Source organism: Gigantopelta aegis, chromosome 1 (assembly GCF_016097555.1).
Source record: "Gigantopelta aegis isolate Gae_Host chromosome 1, Gae_host_genome, whole genome shotgun sequence".
NCBI classification, from domain to species: Eukaryota; Metazoa; Mollusca; class Gastropoda; order Neomphalida; family Peltospiridae; genus Gigantopelta; species Gigantopelta aegis.
Window position 1 is genome coordinate 20536917 of NC_054699.1, and position 16285 is coordinate 20553201.

Genomic DNA, 16285 nt, shown 5'->3' on the forward strand with positions numbered 1-16285 from the left:
CAACATAATGCTGAATTCATCTGTCTGAAATTCCACCTCTCTTGCTACTCTAGTCTGACACACAGGTGGCGATTGCACAGTATGATTTAGTGAAATAAAAGTATCTGTCAGATTTTTGGTGAATAAATGATTTTGCTTTTTTGCGCTGTTTATTTAATCACCATCATTCATTGAACAGGTCATTGCTACAGGTATATTATATATATTTTATCTTTCCATGAACAGGAAAGATTTCCTTCTTTAGCGTTCCTTTTTATAAAGTATTTTAATACGAGCTTTTGTAAAAAAGAAAAGAAAAAAGGAAGTAAATTAAGGAAAGTAGTTATATTTTCAGTTTGTTATATTCATGGTTATTTGTTTTTGTTTTATTTTATTTTTAATAAATATTTGTTTTCTTTATTTTCAGAGATACACAACCAGAAATTCGAAGTATATGCATTTCAGAAATTGGAATATGGATGAAAAAGTATCCTAATATGTTCTTGGATGATGGCTACCTTAAATATGTTGGCTGGACTTTGTATGACAAGGTATTGGTGGTTGTTCCACTTGGTCAGAAAAGTTAATTATATGGTCATGATGTCAACCCCTGCGATTAAGAAAATGTTCTCGGCAAAAAACATACCATGGGTGGGTGGGGGGATTTAATATAATCCACAGCAAAAAAAAAGTGCCTGGGAGAATTAAAAAAAATTCCACAGTAATGTCAACAACAATGTCAGTTAAGTTTGATGGGAAGAGTTTATTCTAAGATATTGATGTTGATTATGCAGGGAGTAATATTTCAAGAAAACTTTTTTCTGTTCGCTTGTTGGTTGCACAAATATTGACACAAATCACCAATTGATTGTGGTGAATTGTTACACTCTAAAAATTAAAAAGTCACAAACTTAAGGATCACCATAACATTATTTATGTGTTCCAAAAATGAATCAATTCTATCCTTTTCTAGACTGATTTTTTTTTTTACACTGGTGTGCAGGACATACCTAGTCAATTTTAATTAGCCAGTTACGTAGATATAATTCCTTTAACTGACTTTCGTTAATTAAAATTTTGAAAAATTATCCTTTGTTACGCTTATAGGAAAAGTTCATTAGAAAGTATTGTGTTGTATTTGACAGGAAAAGTTGTGTTTATTTATTGCCTATCATTTGATTTTATAAATTAATATACAGTAGAATATCATTGGGTCGAACTCGGAAGGGTCAAATACACTGCAATGCTCAAACCAAAAATGAAGTCCCGAGTTACTCTTACACATTGTTGACTGGTTGGGTCGAACTACCCGATGGGTAGAATACTTCCTTGAGCACTAACAGGGTTAGAGTCAACAGGATCCAACTGTGTGTGTGTGTGTTGGGGGGGGGGGGGGGGGGGGGGGGTGAGTGGGTGCATGCGTGCGTGTGTGTATATATATATATATGAATTTTTTGTTGTCAGGTTGGCGATGTTCGGCTGGGATGTTTACGCACCTTGGCACCTCTGTACGAGAGTTTTGATCTTTCGGGAAAACTGGAATTGTTCACCAACAGATTCAAGGTAATATAGTGAATGATTGAGTTCTATTTTTGTTGTTGCCACTCGAGGGAACATTTTGATCAGTATCATCATGATACAATACTCAAGTTTCAGAGATTGTTACACATTTCCAAAACATTAAGTAGTGGATTCGGTTGATTAGTGACAGTTGCATATTCTAGTGCACTGATTTTTAATGCATTCTGCTGATAATTTGCCAAGACAGGCATGCTTAAACCTTTGGTAAATTTACACATGATTGAAAGTTCAAAAAATATTTTGTTCAATAACACCACTAGAGCACATTGGATAATTAATCATTGGGTTTTGGAATGAATGAATAAATGTTTAATGACGCCCCAGCACAAAAATACACATCGGCTATTGGGTGTCACAAATGGTATATTGGCTATTGGATGTCAAATATTTGATAATTGTGACAAGATGTCTTATTAGGAAACCTGCTACATTTTCCCATTACCATTAAAGGATCTTTTATGTGCACTTTCCCACAAGTAGGATAGCACACACCATGACCTTGGATATACCAGTCATGGGGCACTGGTTGTATATAAGCACAAAAATAAGTTAAAACTTTTTTATGTTTACTATAATGTTCTACCATCATCTGAATTGCATGTATGTCAGTATGTCACTTTGGAATTACCTTGTAGATTTATATAGAAGTATTGGACTCTTGTATTTTATTTTAGGATCGAATTGTTGAAATGACGTTGGACAAAGAATATGATGTGGCAGTACAAGCTGTGAAATTGGTTATTTGTATACTCAAGTAAGTTTTTCTTACAAATATTAATATATGTATAACATAAACAGAGTTTCTACCCAGATTTTCTTTGCAGATTATCATTTTTTTTAAGTTATCCTTTTGACAAAATTAGGTACTCTTATCATTTTCTTTCTGGTGGAGGCCTCCCATACGTTGACTGGTTGCATTCAATTCCATAGTGCCATACCCAAAAATGTATTTCTGGCAGAAACACTGATACATGAATTTTCTAATGTTTTTGAAACCGCTTATTAAAAGTTTGTTTTTGTAATTGGGCTACTGTTTTTACACTAACAAATCTACAACTCTATTTCATTATTGTTTTTAGTGGACAAAAATACCCATACAATTTTAGTAATAATAATACCAAGTGAAAAACACATTCTCATTACATCTGAAAAACAACACATTTTATGTTAAGTCGGAAAGAAAATTTGTCTTTTATGTAAGTGTATTTATCCTCTTAGTAAGCAAATAAAAATTTGACATTGGAACTCTTGGTCTTAACATGAATGTGTTTTGCAGATTTAATGTGAATGGGTTTTGTTTTTCATATGTAATAAAAATGTGTTAATTTTTTTCAGATGTAATAAGAATACATTTTGTGTACATGTAGTGAGAATGTGTTGTGCTTTTTAGATGTAATGAGAATGTGTGCTTTTTAGATGTATTGAGAATGTGTTTGTGTTTTTTAGATGTATTGAGAATGTGTTGTGTTTTTCACATGTAATACGAATGTATTTGTGTTTTTCACATGTAATCGAGAATGTGTTGTGCTTTTTAGATGTAATGAGAATGTGTGCTTTTTAGATGTATTGAGAATGTGTTTGTGTTTTTTAGATGTATTGAGAATGTGTTGTGTTTTTCACATGTAATACGAATGTATTTGTGTTTTTCACATGTAATCGAGAATGTGTTGTGCTTTTTAGATGTAATGAGAATGTGTGGTTTTTAGATGTATTGAGAATGTGTTTGTGTTTTTCAGATGTATTGAGAATGTGTTGTGTTTTTCACATGTAATCAGAATGTGTTTGTGTTTTTCAGATGTAATGAGAATGTATTGTCTGACAAGGACTGTGAGAACGTCTATGAGTTGGTGTATTCGTCTCATAGACAAGTGTCGCAGGCTGCTGGGGAATTTCTCAGTACAAAGCTGTTTAAGCGCGAAGACGACGAAGTTCAGAACTTGAGAACAGCCACTGGGAAAAAGCGAAGTCCTAATACACCGCTGATCAGAGACTTAGTGTTGTTCTTCATAGAGAGTGAGGTACATTAAAAATCCATTATCAGTGTTACATTTGTCATATTTCTTTATTTTTGCACAGCCTCAAAGCTAATGAAAGAATGAGTAAATGTTTTTAACAACACTCCAGGACAAAAAATATATCAGCTATTATTGGGCCTTAAAGTGAGGTGTGAGTGTTCCTTTTCTGACATTCATATTTTTTCTTTGTTTCATTGACCACAATCAATTGCCAGACTAATAAGCTGGTAATGAGAAATGGTGAGTGCTATTATTTTGACCATTGACTTTCGCTGGAGATGATGGTTTTAGTTGCAGAGTCATCTTTGAGTAGTGATCTTTTTTTAATATCATTTGTTCATTCTCCTATATGGAACAAATAAATAACAATTATTTGACTTTGTTTAGATTATCACTGCTTATGCAAACAGCGGACATGGTCTTGCAGATCTCAGGATTTCAAATTTTATGGGGAAATGGTTTTTTTGGCACTGTGCCCTATGATCATAATAACCCATCATAATTTGTTATTATTCAATAATTATAGTGTTGATAGCTTATATTACAATTACATCTTAAGTGCTAAATTAAGTTTATAGTGATATTATGAAAATTAAACTTTGTTATTGCTTGTGGTTACAGTGGACTGTTTCAAGAAGAACATTATTCGCAATCCTACCCCCCACACACACACATTCACACACATAAAAAGAGAACAAAACAATATGGGATTTCATTTATGAATATCTTTATTATGTTTCAGAAATGTTGAAATCCTCGTTAAAAAGGTAGTCAAAGATTTTTTTATGAAGTTTTGTTTTGTGACCAGTGTTTTGATTGCTGTGCCCTCCTGTATTTTTTAGTCAACAAGAACACTGATATGGTGTACTAGAGTGTGTTTAAATAAATATAATGTTTTAAAACATTTATTTACAGCTTCACGAGCATGCGGCTTACTTGGTGGACAGCCTGTGGGACATTCATGACATGATGAAGGACTGGGAGTGTATGACTGATCTCCTCCTGGAAGAACCAGGCAAAGGAGAAGAAGGTGAGACATACTTTTGTTACCCATATACAGGGCTTCTAGATTATGGTAGCCCCACTCCCTTGGCTAGTGATATATGTTGGGCTAGTAAGTAACTACTATCGCCATGCCAGACGGCTAGTGAAAAACACAGAAGTTGTCAAATGTTGTATTTAAGTATTTTGTAAATATGAACCCCCCAATCGAAAGGTCTTTAAACTCTATCTCCTTTAGGTCACATATCCAATTATTCCTATTAGTAAAATTGTATTTACTTAAAGTAGGGTTAGTGAATTTTTAATCGTGGCTAGTACATTTTTAAAATCGCTGATCCTATGGCTAGTGGATTTTTATAAAAATTCTAGAAGCCCTGCCATATGGTTAAAAAGATCTTGGTTCGTATCAAAGTGTTAATCCCACTAGAGCATAAAGTGGGACGTAACACATCAACATCATGTTTGGTGCACTACAACCTTACAGGAACGTCGGTCAAACAAATTCAGTGACTAAATTCAAATTGATTATGGGTAATAAATAGGATGTTGAACTCGCTATCATTTCTTATCATTTTCATGTCCCATGTGAAATAATTTTCGTTGTCACTCATGACAGTTAAAAAAAAAAAAAATCACTTCGGAAATGAAAATGGAAGCTTCTTTAATATTCTATAAATGAAATCTTCCAAAAAATACAGTACACAAAGCAACAGAAAAAGCAATAGACATAGGTGGCTAGCTTAATGGTTTCTAACCTGCTTCACTAAACTGCCTGTGTGGTATAACCAGAGTAATATAGGGAGTTGTTGGGCAAACTAACAACTAGGAGATTTATGGGTGGTTGTTTCTTGTGTGCTGATGTCTTAATATTTCATGATTGTTTTTTTTGTTGGTAAATCAGTTAAATTTATTATCAAATTTATATGTCACAATCAGCTATCAATTTGTCAAATTGACTTAAACTTTCTGCAATTGTTAAGTTAAATTTATTTACTGAATTTTTTTTTTTTTTTGTTTCCAGCCCTGGATGATAGACAGGAGACAAGTCTGATAGAAATCATGGTGTGTTGTGCGAGACAAGCCGCCACTGGGGAATCTCCTGTCGGCAGAGGTGCAACAAGGAAGGTACGTCATATTGGTGATTAAATCTCAATTTGTTAATCTGTAGTCCATCCCACAGGGAACACCTTTTTTCATACTATGGAATTTACTACAAGTCAATTGATTTGTAAATTACACCAAAAAAAAAAGTTTTAAAAAAACCCACTTAATTTTCTGCTTACATCAAACCACACTGAAATTATTTAGAATTTTTATTTTATATAGAATGGTGGGATAGACTATAGTTAACTAAGTTTAATACTACTTTAGTTTTTTGTTACATTGTGTTTTGTCACATAATACTTGATGATAAATCTCAATTTGTTCATCTAGTTAACTAATACTACTTTAGTTTTTGCTAACATTGTATTTGGTCAAGAAATACTAAACTTACTAAGTGCTATTGTCAGTTAATACTTGGTGATTAATTCTCAGTTTGGATTATCTATTTTGACAAATCTATTGTGTTTCTGGTAGTTATGTAAAACTGAAAAGGTACATATCTTGGTAACTAATGTTGGAGACTTCAGCCGATCCCACCATTTAGCAGAAAGGTTGTTCCCACATTTATTATGGTGTTGGGGAAAATAAAGAAACAAAAAATAACCCACAAGAAAGTGAGTTGAATCATTTTTGCAAATATTGGAAAAAGGAAATCTTATTTTGTTTTTATGTTTGGCCAGTAGATGTATTTGTAAGTATGTAAAATGTTCACTACTGAAAACATTATTGTTTATTTTCAGCACACAGCTAAAGAAAACAAAATAACAATGGAAGACAAGACAAAGTTAACAGAACATTTCATTGGAACACTTCCAAACTTGCTGCTAAAGGTAAAATATGTATTAGCTGTCTCAACATATATCAGACTAATCATGTGAAAATGGGTTGTGTTATTAAAATGGATCATGTGATTAAAACAGATCATGTGATTAAAACAGGTTGTGATTATAAAGGATTCAGATTCTTAGTCTTGTGGTTTAGTAATTTGATGGCGTTCCCTGACATCTCACAGATATGAAATGTTCAGTTTTAGACCATCAAAGAGAAAGCGAAACTATTCACCCACGGTTGTCGCATACTCCCGTTTTGAGTGTGCTATGATTTCTGTGAATTTGCAAGTTTCTACATTACAATAATAGTTAGGATTTATGAGTATAAACCAGGCTGATATTGCAGAAAAGAAACACTTTTTATGTCTCTCCCCACAAAACACAAATACCAACATATGCATGCACACACACACGCACGCACGCACACGTGCCATACTGGTACATGTACCTCTATTCAGTGTTTCTGCCAGAAAAAAAGTTTTGGGTATGGTGCTATGGAATTGAATGTAACCAGCCAACAGGGGCTGTGGGGGGTCTCCCCCAGAAAGAAAATGGGTTAGGTTTAAATTTGGGTATGGCGCCAAACCCGTTTTACCCTGACAGAAACCCTGCTATTGAGTGTTTATGAAAAAAGTTGAATGATTCCAAAGTAAAAAAAAAAAAAAAACCTTTGTACATTAGAGTATTGGATGTTACACATTAGAGTATCGGATGTTATTCTGAAATACTGGATGTTACACATTAGAGTATTGGATGTTATTCTGAAATACTGGATGTTACACATTAGAGTATTGGATGTTACACATTTTAGTGTTGAATGGATTTTATATTTTATTTATATATTTTATATTTAAGTATTTGATGTATGTTATTTTTAGCATTTGATGTGTTATATTTTTAGTATTGTGTTATATATTTCAGTATTTGATGGATATGATATATTTCAGTATTAGATGTTATACATTTCAGTATTGGATGGATTTGATATTTTTCAGTATTTGATGGATGCTGAGAAGGTGGCTAACCTCCTGTTAATTCCACAGTACTTTGATCTTGATATTTACACAGCAAGCCGACAGGAGAAGGTATATGACATTTTCAGTCTCAGTGTAGCTTGATGCATGTTTAACTCATTTTAAATCTAGAATAGCTTGATAAGTTTTTATAATGTTATTTTCAACAGTATGTAGTCATAATTGCTGTACATGCATAGTATTGTGGTTTATTAGAGTGCACCGTGCCGTGCTGCTTAATACCACTGACTTCAGCACTCAAGGTTTCTGTTTCGGTTACCTCACCCTTCGTCCAATCAGTCCAGTCTTGACCAATCCAGCTTGGGTATCCCTAACAGGAGTCGAAACTTCTCCTTGCATAGCTCTCTCGATCATTGAGACATACAAGCCTCCTCACCACGTCAAGGAATGAACTAAGAAGGGGATTTTCAACACTATTATAGCTCCATTCATATTTAATATGTTTTCAATCCTAGTATAGCACTTGGTGGTGTTTAATACATTTTCAGTCTTGAAATGGCTCTTTATCAATGTTTAAAATGTTTTTAATCTTAGCACTATAGATCTGGGCCTTGTTTCACGAAGCAATTTTAGCCCTAAGATCACCTTACGTGTATAACGACTGTATACACTTAAGATGATCTTAGCGTCAAGATCGCTTCATGAAACGAGGCCCTGCAGTAAGTTTCACTTAAATGTTATTTTTAGTCACAGTGCTTTTGCTGCTCTTTTCATGTACCTGATATTGTTCAAGGGAAGTTCTAAAATATTCTTATTTTTTCTCTCTCTCTTTCTTTTTTAAACAGAATCTGGAGAGTTTATTGAGATATCTGCATGAAATTGTTGAAAAGCACACAGACACAGAGGTAAGGTTGGACCAGTCATTGTACAGGTGTTATTATTATTTTTAACAGGTGTTAAATATACATGATGTTTTATTTAAAAAAAAAATGTTTTAACTGTTATAAAGGAATAGTGAATGTCACTTTTTTTCAAAACCGATTTAGTGCATACAATAATGGTTTTGTTTTTTAATCTTTTTTTTTTTTTTTTTTTTTTTTTTTTTTTTTTAAAAATCTTCGGGCAACCAGTGCCACACAACTGGTATTAGAAAGGCCAATATATGTGTGTTCCTGTCTGTGGACAAATGTGTATAAATGCATTCAAGAAATAATCTGAATAATCTGGCATTTTAATGAGGTTTCGTCTGTTTATATTAAATTCAGGTTTTGGAGGCGTGTTCTAAGTGCTTTGAGTGTCTGTGCAGTGAGGAGTATGCGATTGCGGGCAAGTGTGACGTAGCAAGAAAGACACTGATCGATAGTCTGGTGGTTAAACATCGTGAGGCCATGCAGGACTTCTTCACAGAGGTACAGTAGCCAGTATAGTCAATACATTTGTCTATACATAATTAGATCAACCCCTCTATAGTCCTTCCCAGCCTTCGTGAACAATGTTTTTTTGTGAATAATTTCAGGTTGATCTCACGCGAGTAGAAAAAATAAAAATGTTTTGAAACCCAAACCCAACCATTTTGTGTGCAATTTAGAAAACAATAGGCTCAGAAATAAATAATTTGTACTACAAATACCATAAAAATGGCGTTCCCTTTGGGAACGACTATAGTTGATAAGTTGGTGGATTATGTCTATCTCAGATCACCTGAGGTCTAATTCACAAAGCTCTCTTAGGCTCTGCTAGACAACAAAGCATCCTCTTTGCAAGTCTTTTAGCATTGCACTGCGATATTACAAAGTTGCAAGAATTTAGTGAATTATGCCCCACCGCTGTTACAGTTTCTGTAGTGTAAACCATGTCCAACCGTTACAGCTGACTAGGATTTTGCCTCAATTCTTTTTTTTTCTTTTTTTTTTTTATCCCACTGCCCCGTTTCCTTTTACTCCTTTGAATTCCATCTTATTTCTTCCCGATCTGGCAACTCCTATCTTTCAACTTCTTTTGCTGTCCACCTCCACATCCCAGTCCTTGTCTTTCCGTCCTCATCCTCAGTTCTATCCATCTATATATTAAGTAGTTTATGGTGGGGTGGATCCATCCATCGATTCATCTATTCTTGACTTTTCGGCTGGATATATGTGCAAACTGTCAATTATATATATCTGAAAGTGCATTCTAGGCTCGTACTTATAAAAAAACCTTTTTTAAGTCCAGACTCAAGATGTTAGAAAATCTGAACATTTTTAGAATTACTTTGTGTTAGTATGGGGTCTCATCTCACTGGTTATAAAACCTTCTTTGCTTCCTTTTTAAAAAAAGTAATTGATCTTTTAAACACTTCATTTACTTAAAACAGTTAAACAATAAAAGTCTTGAAATTGAAGTACGTAGCATAATAAAACTAGAGAGAGAGAGAGAGAGAGAGAGTACTCTTTTAACATGCCCCTATACCACTACGTTTTAGGGCATGTCTATCCCGAGTCCGGCCTCTGGATAGCCAGTTGTCTGGTCCGGGACAGAATATAAAACTAGAAACATTTATATCCATCCATACATCCATCCATCCATCCGTCCATCTATTTATTTATTTATTTGTTAATTTTGTTAGGGAGAGCAGCCAGATGAGGAGGAAATGTTCGCACTACTTGCCAGCTTGAAAAGAATCTCAGCATTTTACGGGTAAGTATTAAAACTGCTTTCTTTTGCCTCCATGCTAATGGGGGTAAGACGTAGCCCAGTGGTAAAGCGTTCGCTTGATGCGCGGTTGGTCTGAGATTGATCCGACCCATTGGGCTATTTCTCGTTCCAGGCAGTGCTCCACAACTGGTGTAACTAAGGCCGTGGTATGTACTATCCTATCTGTGGGATGGTGCATATAAAAGATCCCTTGCTGCTAATCGAAAAGAGTAGTCCATGAAGTGGCGACAGCTGGTTTCCTTTCTCAATATCTGTGCGGTCCTTAACCATATGTCTGACACCATATAACCGTAAATAAAATGTGTTGAGTGTGTTGTTAAATAAAACCTTCCTTTCTTTCTTTTCATGCTAATGGAAAAATATAGCCGCTTTCCTTAGAATTGTCAATTGTTTGACATCCAATAGTCAATAATTAAATTAATCAATGCTCTAGTGGTGTCATTAAATAAAGCAGACTAACAGTCTAGTCTTTTTTTTTTACTATCGATTGATGTCCTGAATTTTGGACTGCAACCTGAGCTGTATTATTAAAACAAATTGTATAATTTAAAACATTTTGAGAATTCATCAATGATTAGATGAATTTTTTTTTATTTAACAAAACTTTATATTATGTGGTTTCTTTAGTTGTCATGACTTGAGTAGTTGGGAAGTGTACGACAGCCTGTTTCAAGTGGTGAAAAGTGCAAATGAAAAATCAGCCATCCCCGATGAGGTAAGATTTAAACACAATAACTCTACAAGCTGTAAATTTATGTTTATAACTTGAACTTGGTGACACGGCCAAATGGGGCATACAATTGTATCCCAAACATGTTGATATGGTGAACTATGCATATTTATAATCCTAAGATCCTTTCTAATAATGAAAACTGATTGTGTTGTCTGAAATTTGACAGATATGAAGACATTTCATTTATACTTATATTCAAGTACGGTTCAAAGTATACGCTGCCATGGGCACACACCTCAGCTATTTGGGCTCTGTCTAGGACAGTAAGTTAGTGGTTAGTGAGAGAGAAATTAGTATAGTGGCCTTACACCGTGCCACTAATATGAAGTGTTTCAGTTTTAGATTATTGAAGACTAAAGTAAGACTTTTTACTTATGATTGTGAAAAACCCAAAATTCTTAGTCTTGTGTTTTAGTTATTTGATGGCGTTCCCTGACATCTCACAGATATGAAATGTTCAGTTTTAGACCATCAAAGAGAAAGCGAAACTTTTCACCCATGGTTATCGCACACTCCCGGTTTGAGTGTGCCGTGATTTCTGTGGATTTGCAAGTTTCTACATTTTTGGAATATCTTTAAATCTACATTGTTGGAATATCTTTTACAAAAATTAATACATGAACCCAGTAAGGTTAATAGATTTTAATGTGACAGTTGTTTGTTGTTTTTTTCTTTTAATTTTTTATTATATACAACACTAATTCTTGAATTTTCATATTCATTTTATATTTTTATTCATGTGGTCTGGTCTTCTTTTTCAGATTACTTGCAAGGCTATGGGTGCATGTCAAAATGCAATTCTGTGGAATCTACAAAAGTTGAATGAAAATGATCCGAAAAAGGTTTGTTTAAGTGTAGACATTTCAGTAGTTTTGTAATAATCCTTTTGCCGTGGTGTTAAATATGTACAATCTTGTCGGCATTTCTGTAGATTCTTAAAGATGCAATATCAAAAGATGTCTCAATAATATTGGAAGACATTATTCGAATAAAGAGTAAAATAAATACAGAATCTGCACTGATGGCGTTCCCTGACATCTCACAGATATGAAATGTTCAGTTTTAGACCATCAAAGAGAAAGTGAAACTTTTCACCCATAGTTATCGCACACTCCCAATTTGAGTGTGCCGTGATTTCTGTGGATTTGCAAGTTTCTACATTTGTTATATGTTATGAAATATATCTTGTTTGATTACCAAATTTTTGACATCCAGTAGTAGATGATTAATAAATCAGTATGCTCTAGTGGTATCATTAAACAAAACAAACAATCTTTGAAGGTTTACGCAAAAACAAATTGAAGTTTTCCATTTCTTTTTGGTGTAAGATGTAATAATCTTATACACTGTCAAACCAATGTTGAGGCTTTTTGTTTAGTTTTTTCCATTAAACTATATTAAAAATGACTTTCAAGTGTGTGTAAGAAATGAATAGTGTACTCATGGCCATTGGGAGACAAACTCGTGGTTTCCAAAAGTATCTTTCACTAGGCATTAGGCAATCATTCATTGTAAAATAAATGGGTGTATCAATTGCATTCTTGTACACCTTGACAAATCTATACATTACTAGGAATGACATCTAGCTTAGTAGAACGCTTTAGTTGAGGTGCATGGTTTGTACAATCGAAAATCCTCAGTAGATCTACTAGGTTTTTTATTGTCCCAACCAGTGTCCTGTGACTGGTATATAAAAAAAATGGTAGGTGTTGTCCTGTCTGTGGGAAAGACCACTTCTACTAATGAGAAAATGTAGAGGTTTCCTCGAAGATTATATGTCAGAATTATCAAATTACCAGCTGAATTGGTGTTCTCTAGTGGTGTTATTAAACAAACTAAAACTTTTCTTTTTCACCTTAAAAAAAAATCTATCCATCAGGGCTGGGAATTCTCCTCGGATCAGCTGTTTTCCTCATGGAACATTGCGTTTCCTCACATTTTAATCGTCCTTTCCTCCAAAATAAGTCAGATGGCACAGATTTTAACCTAAGATTTCAAGAATTTCCGGGACCCCTCTAGATTTCCTCTTTTTTTTTTTTACAGTCCATCAATTCTCACCCCTGATCCATTACTAACCATGAGAATGTTGAAAAAAATAATTATAATTTGATGGTGTTCCCTGACATCTCACAGATATGAAATGTTTCAGTTTTAGACCATCAACGAGAAAGCGAAACTTTTCACCCACGGTTATTGCATTCTCCCGGTTTGAGTGTGCTGTGATTTCTGTGGATTTGCATGTTTCTACAATTGTTATATTTGATAAAAATTACTGTTACTCTATGATAGAAATGTTCTTCATTTATTAATAATGCCGTGGTATGTGGTATCCTGTCTGTGGGATGGTGCATATACAAAGATGCCAACCATTACGAATTTGGCGGAATCATTACGAATTTAAAGCATAGATTATGCTATTACGTAAGTTTTGTCTTGTTTGAAATTCCAATTTTTAGAAAGAAAAGGTACAAATGTTTTTAACACTTGTTTCCTGCCTTGTTCTTTAAACTTATGGATTCCGAATAGCGAGCATAGTGAATGTGGTGATATAGAATAAATCAGTCTAGTAATCGGTCTTCCAAACAGCCCCAATTTTTGTCAATTGGGTACGACCTTGAACTTGACTTTTTCAAAATGTTATTTCGAAAACAACATGTTAAAAATGAGCTTCTGAGCCATCACTGATAACATTCCTATTTTAGGAGGTGCGATTCCTATTTTTGAAGGCCTGGTTACTATGATACTCCAATTATGGTTGGCATCTCTACATATAAAAGATCACTTGTTTCTAATGAAAATATTTTGAGGGTTTCCTCTACAATTATATGTCAGAATTATCAAATGTTTGATATTCAATAGCTGATGATTACTAAAGTGGTGTGCTCTAGTGGTGTCGTTAAAAAAGCAAAGCTTTTCTTTTCATCTTGAAACATTATACATTGCAAATCATGTGGAGAAGATAATTATATTTTGATGGCGTTCCCTGACATCTCACAGATATGAAATGTTCAGTTTTAGACCATCAAAGAGAAAGCGAAACTTTTCACCCATGATTATCGCATTCTCCCGGTTTGAGTGTGCAGTGATTTCTGTGGATTTGCAAGTTTCTACATTTGTTACATTTGATAAAAATTGCTTTTGCTCTTTGATAGAAATGTTCTTCGTTTATTAATAATGCTGTGGTATGTGCTATCCTGTCTGGGATGGTGCATGTAAAAGATCACTTTCTAATGAAAAAATTTCGAGGGTTTCCTCTACAATTATGTCAGAATATGGTTGACGTTCAATAGCTGATGATTACTAAAGTGGTGTGCTCTAGTGGTGTCGTTAAAAAAGCAAAGCTTTTCTTTTCATCTTGAAAAATTATACATTGCAAATCATGTGGAGAAGATAATAATTATATTTTGATGGCGTTCCCTGACATCTCACAGATATGAAATGTTCAGTTTTAGACCATCAAAGAGAAAGCAAAACTTTTCACCCATGGTTATCACACACTCCCGGTTTGAGTGTGCTGTAATTTCTGTGGATTTGCAAGTTTCTACATTTGTTATATTTGATAAAAATTGCTGTTGCTCTTTGATAGAAATGTTCTTCGTTTATTAATAATACTGTGGTATGTGCTATCCTGTCTGTGGGATGGTGCATGTAAAAGATCACTTCTTTCTAATGAAAAATTTTCGAGGGTTTCCTCTACAATTATATGTCAGAATATGGTTGACGTCCAATAGCCGATGATTACTAAATCGGTGTGCTCTAGTGGTGTCATTAAACAAAACAAACCTTTTCTTTTCATCTTGAAAAATTATACATTGCAAATCATGTGGAGAAGATAATAATTATATTTTGATGGCGTTTCCTGACATCTCACAGATATGAAATGTTCAGTTTTAGACCATCAAAGAGAAAGCGAAACTTTTCACCCACGGTTATCGCATGCTCCCGGTTTGAGTGTGCTGTGATTTCTGTGGATTTGCGTGTTTCTACATTTGTTATAAATTAGTGTTGCTCTATGATAGAAATGCTCTTCATTTATTAATAATGCCGTTCTGTAATTATTTTTTCAGGATCAGAGGAAACAAGTAAAGAAGCGTCTTGCGAACCTGATGAGACACTGTCAGGATCTGATGATGTATCACCAGCAGGACAAAGTGGCAGAAGAAGTGAGATTTTCTACTCTCCACTACAAATCTAGTTACCACTACCAGATAGGGGACGGGATTTAGCTCAGTCAGTTGAATGCTTGCTTGAGATGCTTGCATCGCAGGATCGAACCACCTCAGTGGATCCTCCAATAGCCGATGTATTTTTCATGCTGGGGTATCGTTAATCATCTATTTCTCGGAGGATCCATCAACTGATTGGGATTTTTTTTTTCATTCCAACCAGTGAAAGGCCGTGGTATGTACTTTCCTGTCTGTGGTCTCCGTTGGTGGACCTATTTCTCGTTCCAGCCAGTGTTCCACAACTAATGTAACAAAGGCCGTGGCATGTACTATCCTGTCTGTGGGATGGTGCATATAAAAAGATCCCTTGCTGCTAATCGAAAAGTGGTGACAGTGGGCTTCCTCTCTCAATATCTGTGTGGTCCTTAACCATATGTCTGACGCCATACAACCGTAAATGGCAAGTGCATATAAAAGATACCTGTGTGTATTAGGTAAAATTTCATATCTGTGACTGTCAGAATTACCAAATGTTTGACCTCCAATAGCAGATGAATGTGCTCTAGTGGTGTATTTAAACAAAACTAACTGTTCCAACTAAATTACATAAAGGACTTGGGGGGGGGGGGGGGAACAGAGTGAGAAGCAGGTTGGCGTTTTTTTGTTGTATAGAAACAAAATGTTATAGAAACAAAGTATACATAATCAAAATTATGATGTGAGTGGAAAAACAAAAGCATTGATCTCTGTAAAGAAGTAACTATAAGATCAACTGTAAGTTGAATAAAACATTAATATGTTATGTAATAAATTATGGCATTTTCATCTAGGGACATATTCTAGATGGACTATCTATCAAGTTCATTGCACTAGAATGTTTATTTCAGGTGTGTATTACGATATGTGATCTGTTATATAACTTGTGAGAATATTAAATTTATTTCAGGTGTGCATAAAATCTGCAATCTGTTTACATTATGAGTAAGAATATTATATTTATTTCAGGTGTTGTCTGCGATCTGTTTACATTACGAGTGTGAATATTACATTTATTTCATGTGTGCATTACAATCTGCGATTTGTTTACATTATGAGTGAGAATATTACATTTATTTCATGTGTGCATTACCATCTGTGATCTGTTTACATGTGTGAGAATATTTCATGTGTGCATTACCGTCTGCAATCTGTTTACATTACAAATTAG

The 16285-nt window shown here is 34.3% G+C and overlaps 1 protein-coding gene across 2 annotated transcripts in view; it reads left to right on the forward strand.

Moving 5' to 3' along the window:
* Nucleotides 1-16285, forward strand: part of LOC121371853 (cohesin subunit SA-1-like) — a 60363-nt gene that overhangs the window by 15169 nt on the left and 28909 nt on the right. For both annotated transcript variants that reach the window (XM_041498064.1, XM_041498072.1), the window contains exons 9-22: nt 407-530; nt 1444-1542; nt 2235-2314; nt 3356-3578; nt 4491-4605; nt 5599-5702; nt 6422-6511; nt 7507-7596; nt 8331-8390; nt 8751-8894; nt 10091-10161; nt 10807-10894; nt 11674-11754; nt 14980-15075. In XM_041498064.1, the coding sequence (XP_041353998.1) occupies nt 407-530; nt 1444-1542; nt 2235-2314; nt 3356-3578; nt 4491-4605; nt 5599-5702; nt 6422-6511; nt 7507-7596; nt 8331-8390; nt 8751-8894; nt 10091-10161; nt 10807-10894; nt 11674-11754; nt 14980-15075 (1465 nt within the window). The remainder of the gene's footprint in view (nt 1-406; nt 531-1443; nt 1543-2234; nt 2315-3355; nt 3579-4490; nt 4606-5598; nt 5703-6421; nt 6512-7506; nt 7597-8330; nt 8391-8750; nt 8895-10090; nt 10162-10806; nt 10895-11673; nt 11755-14979; nt 15076-16285) is intronic.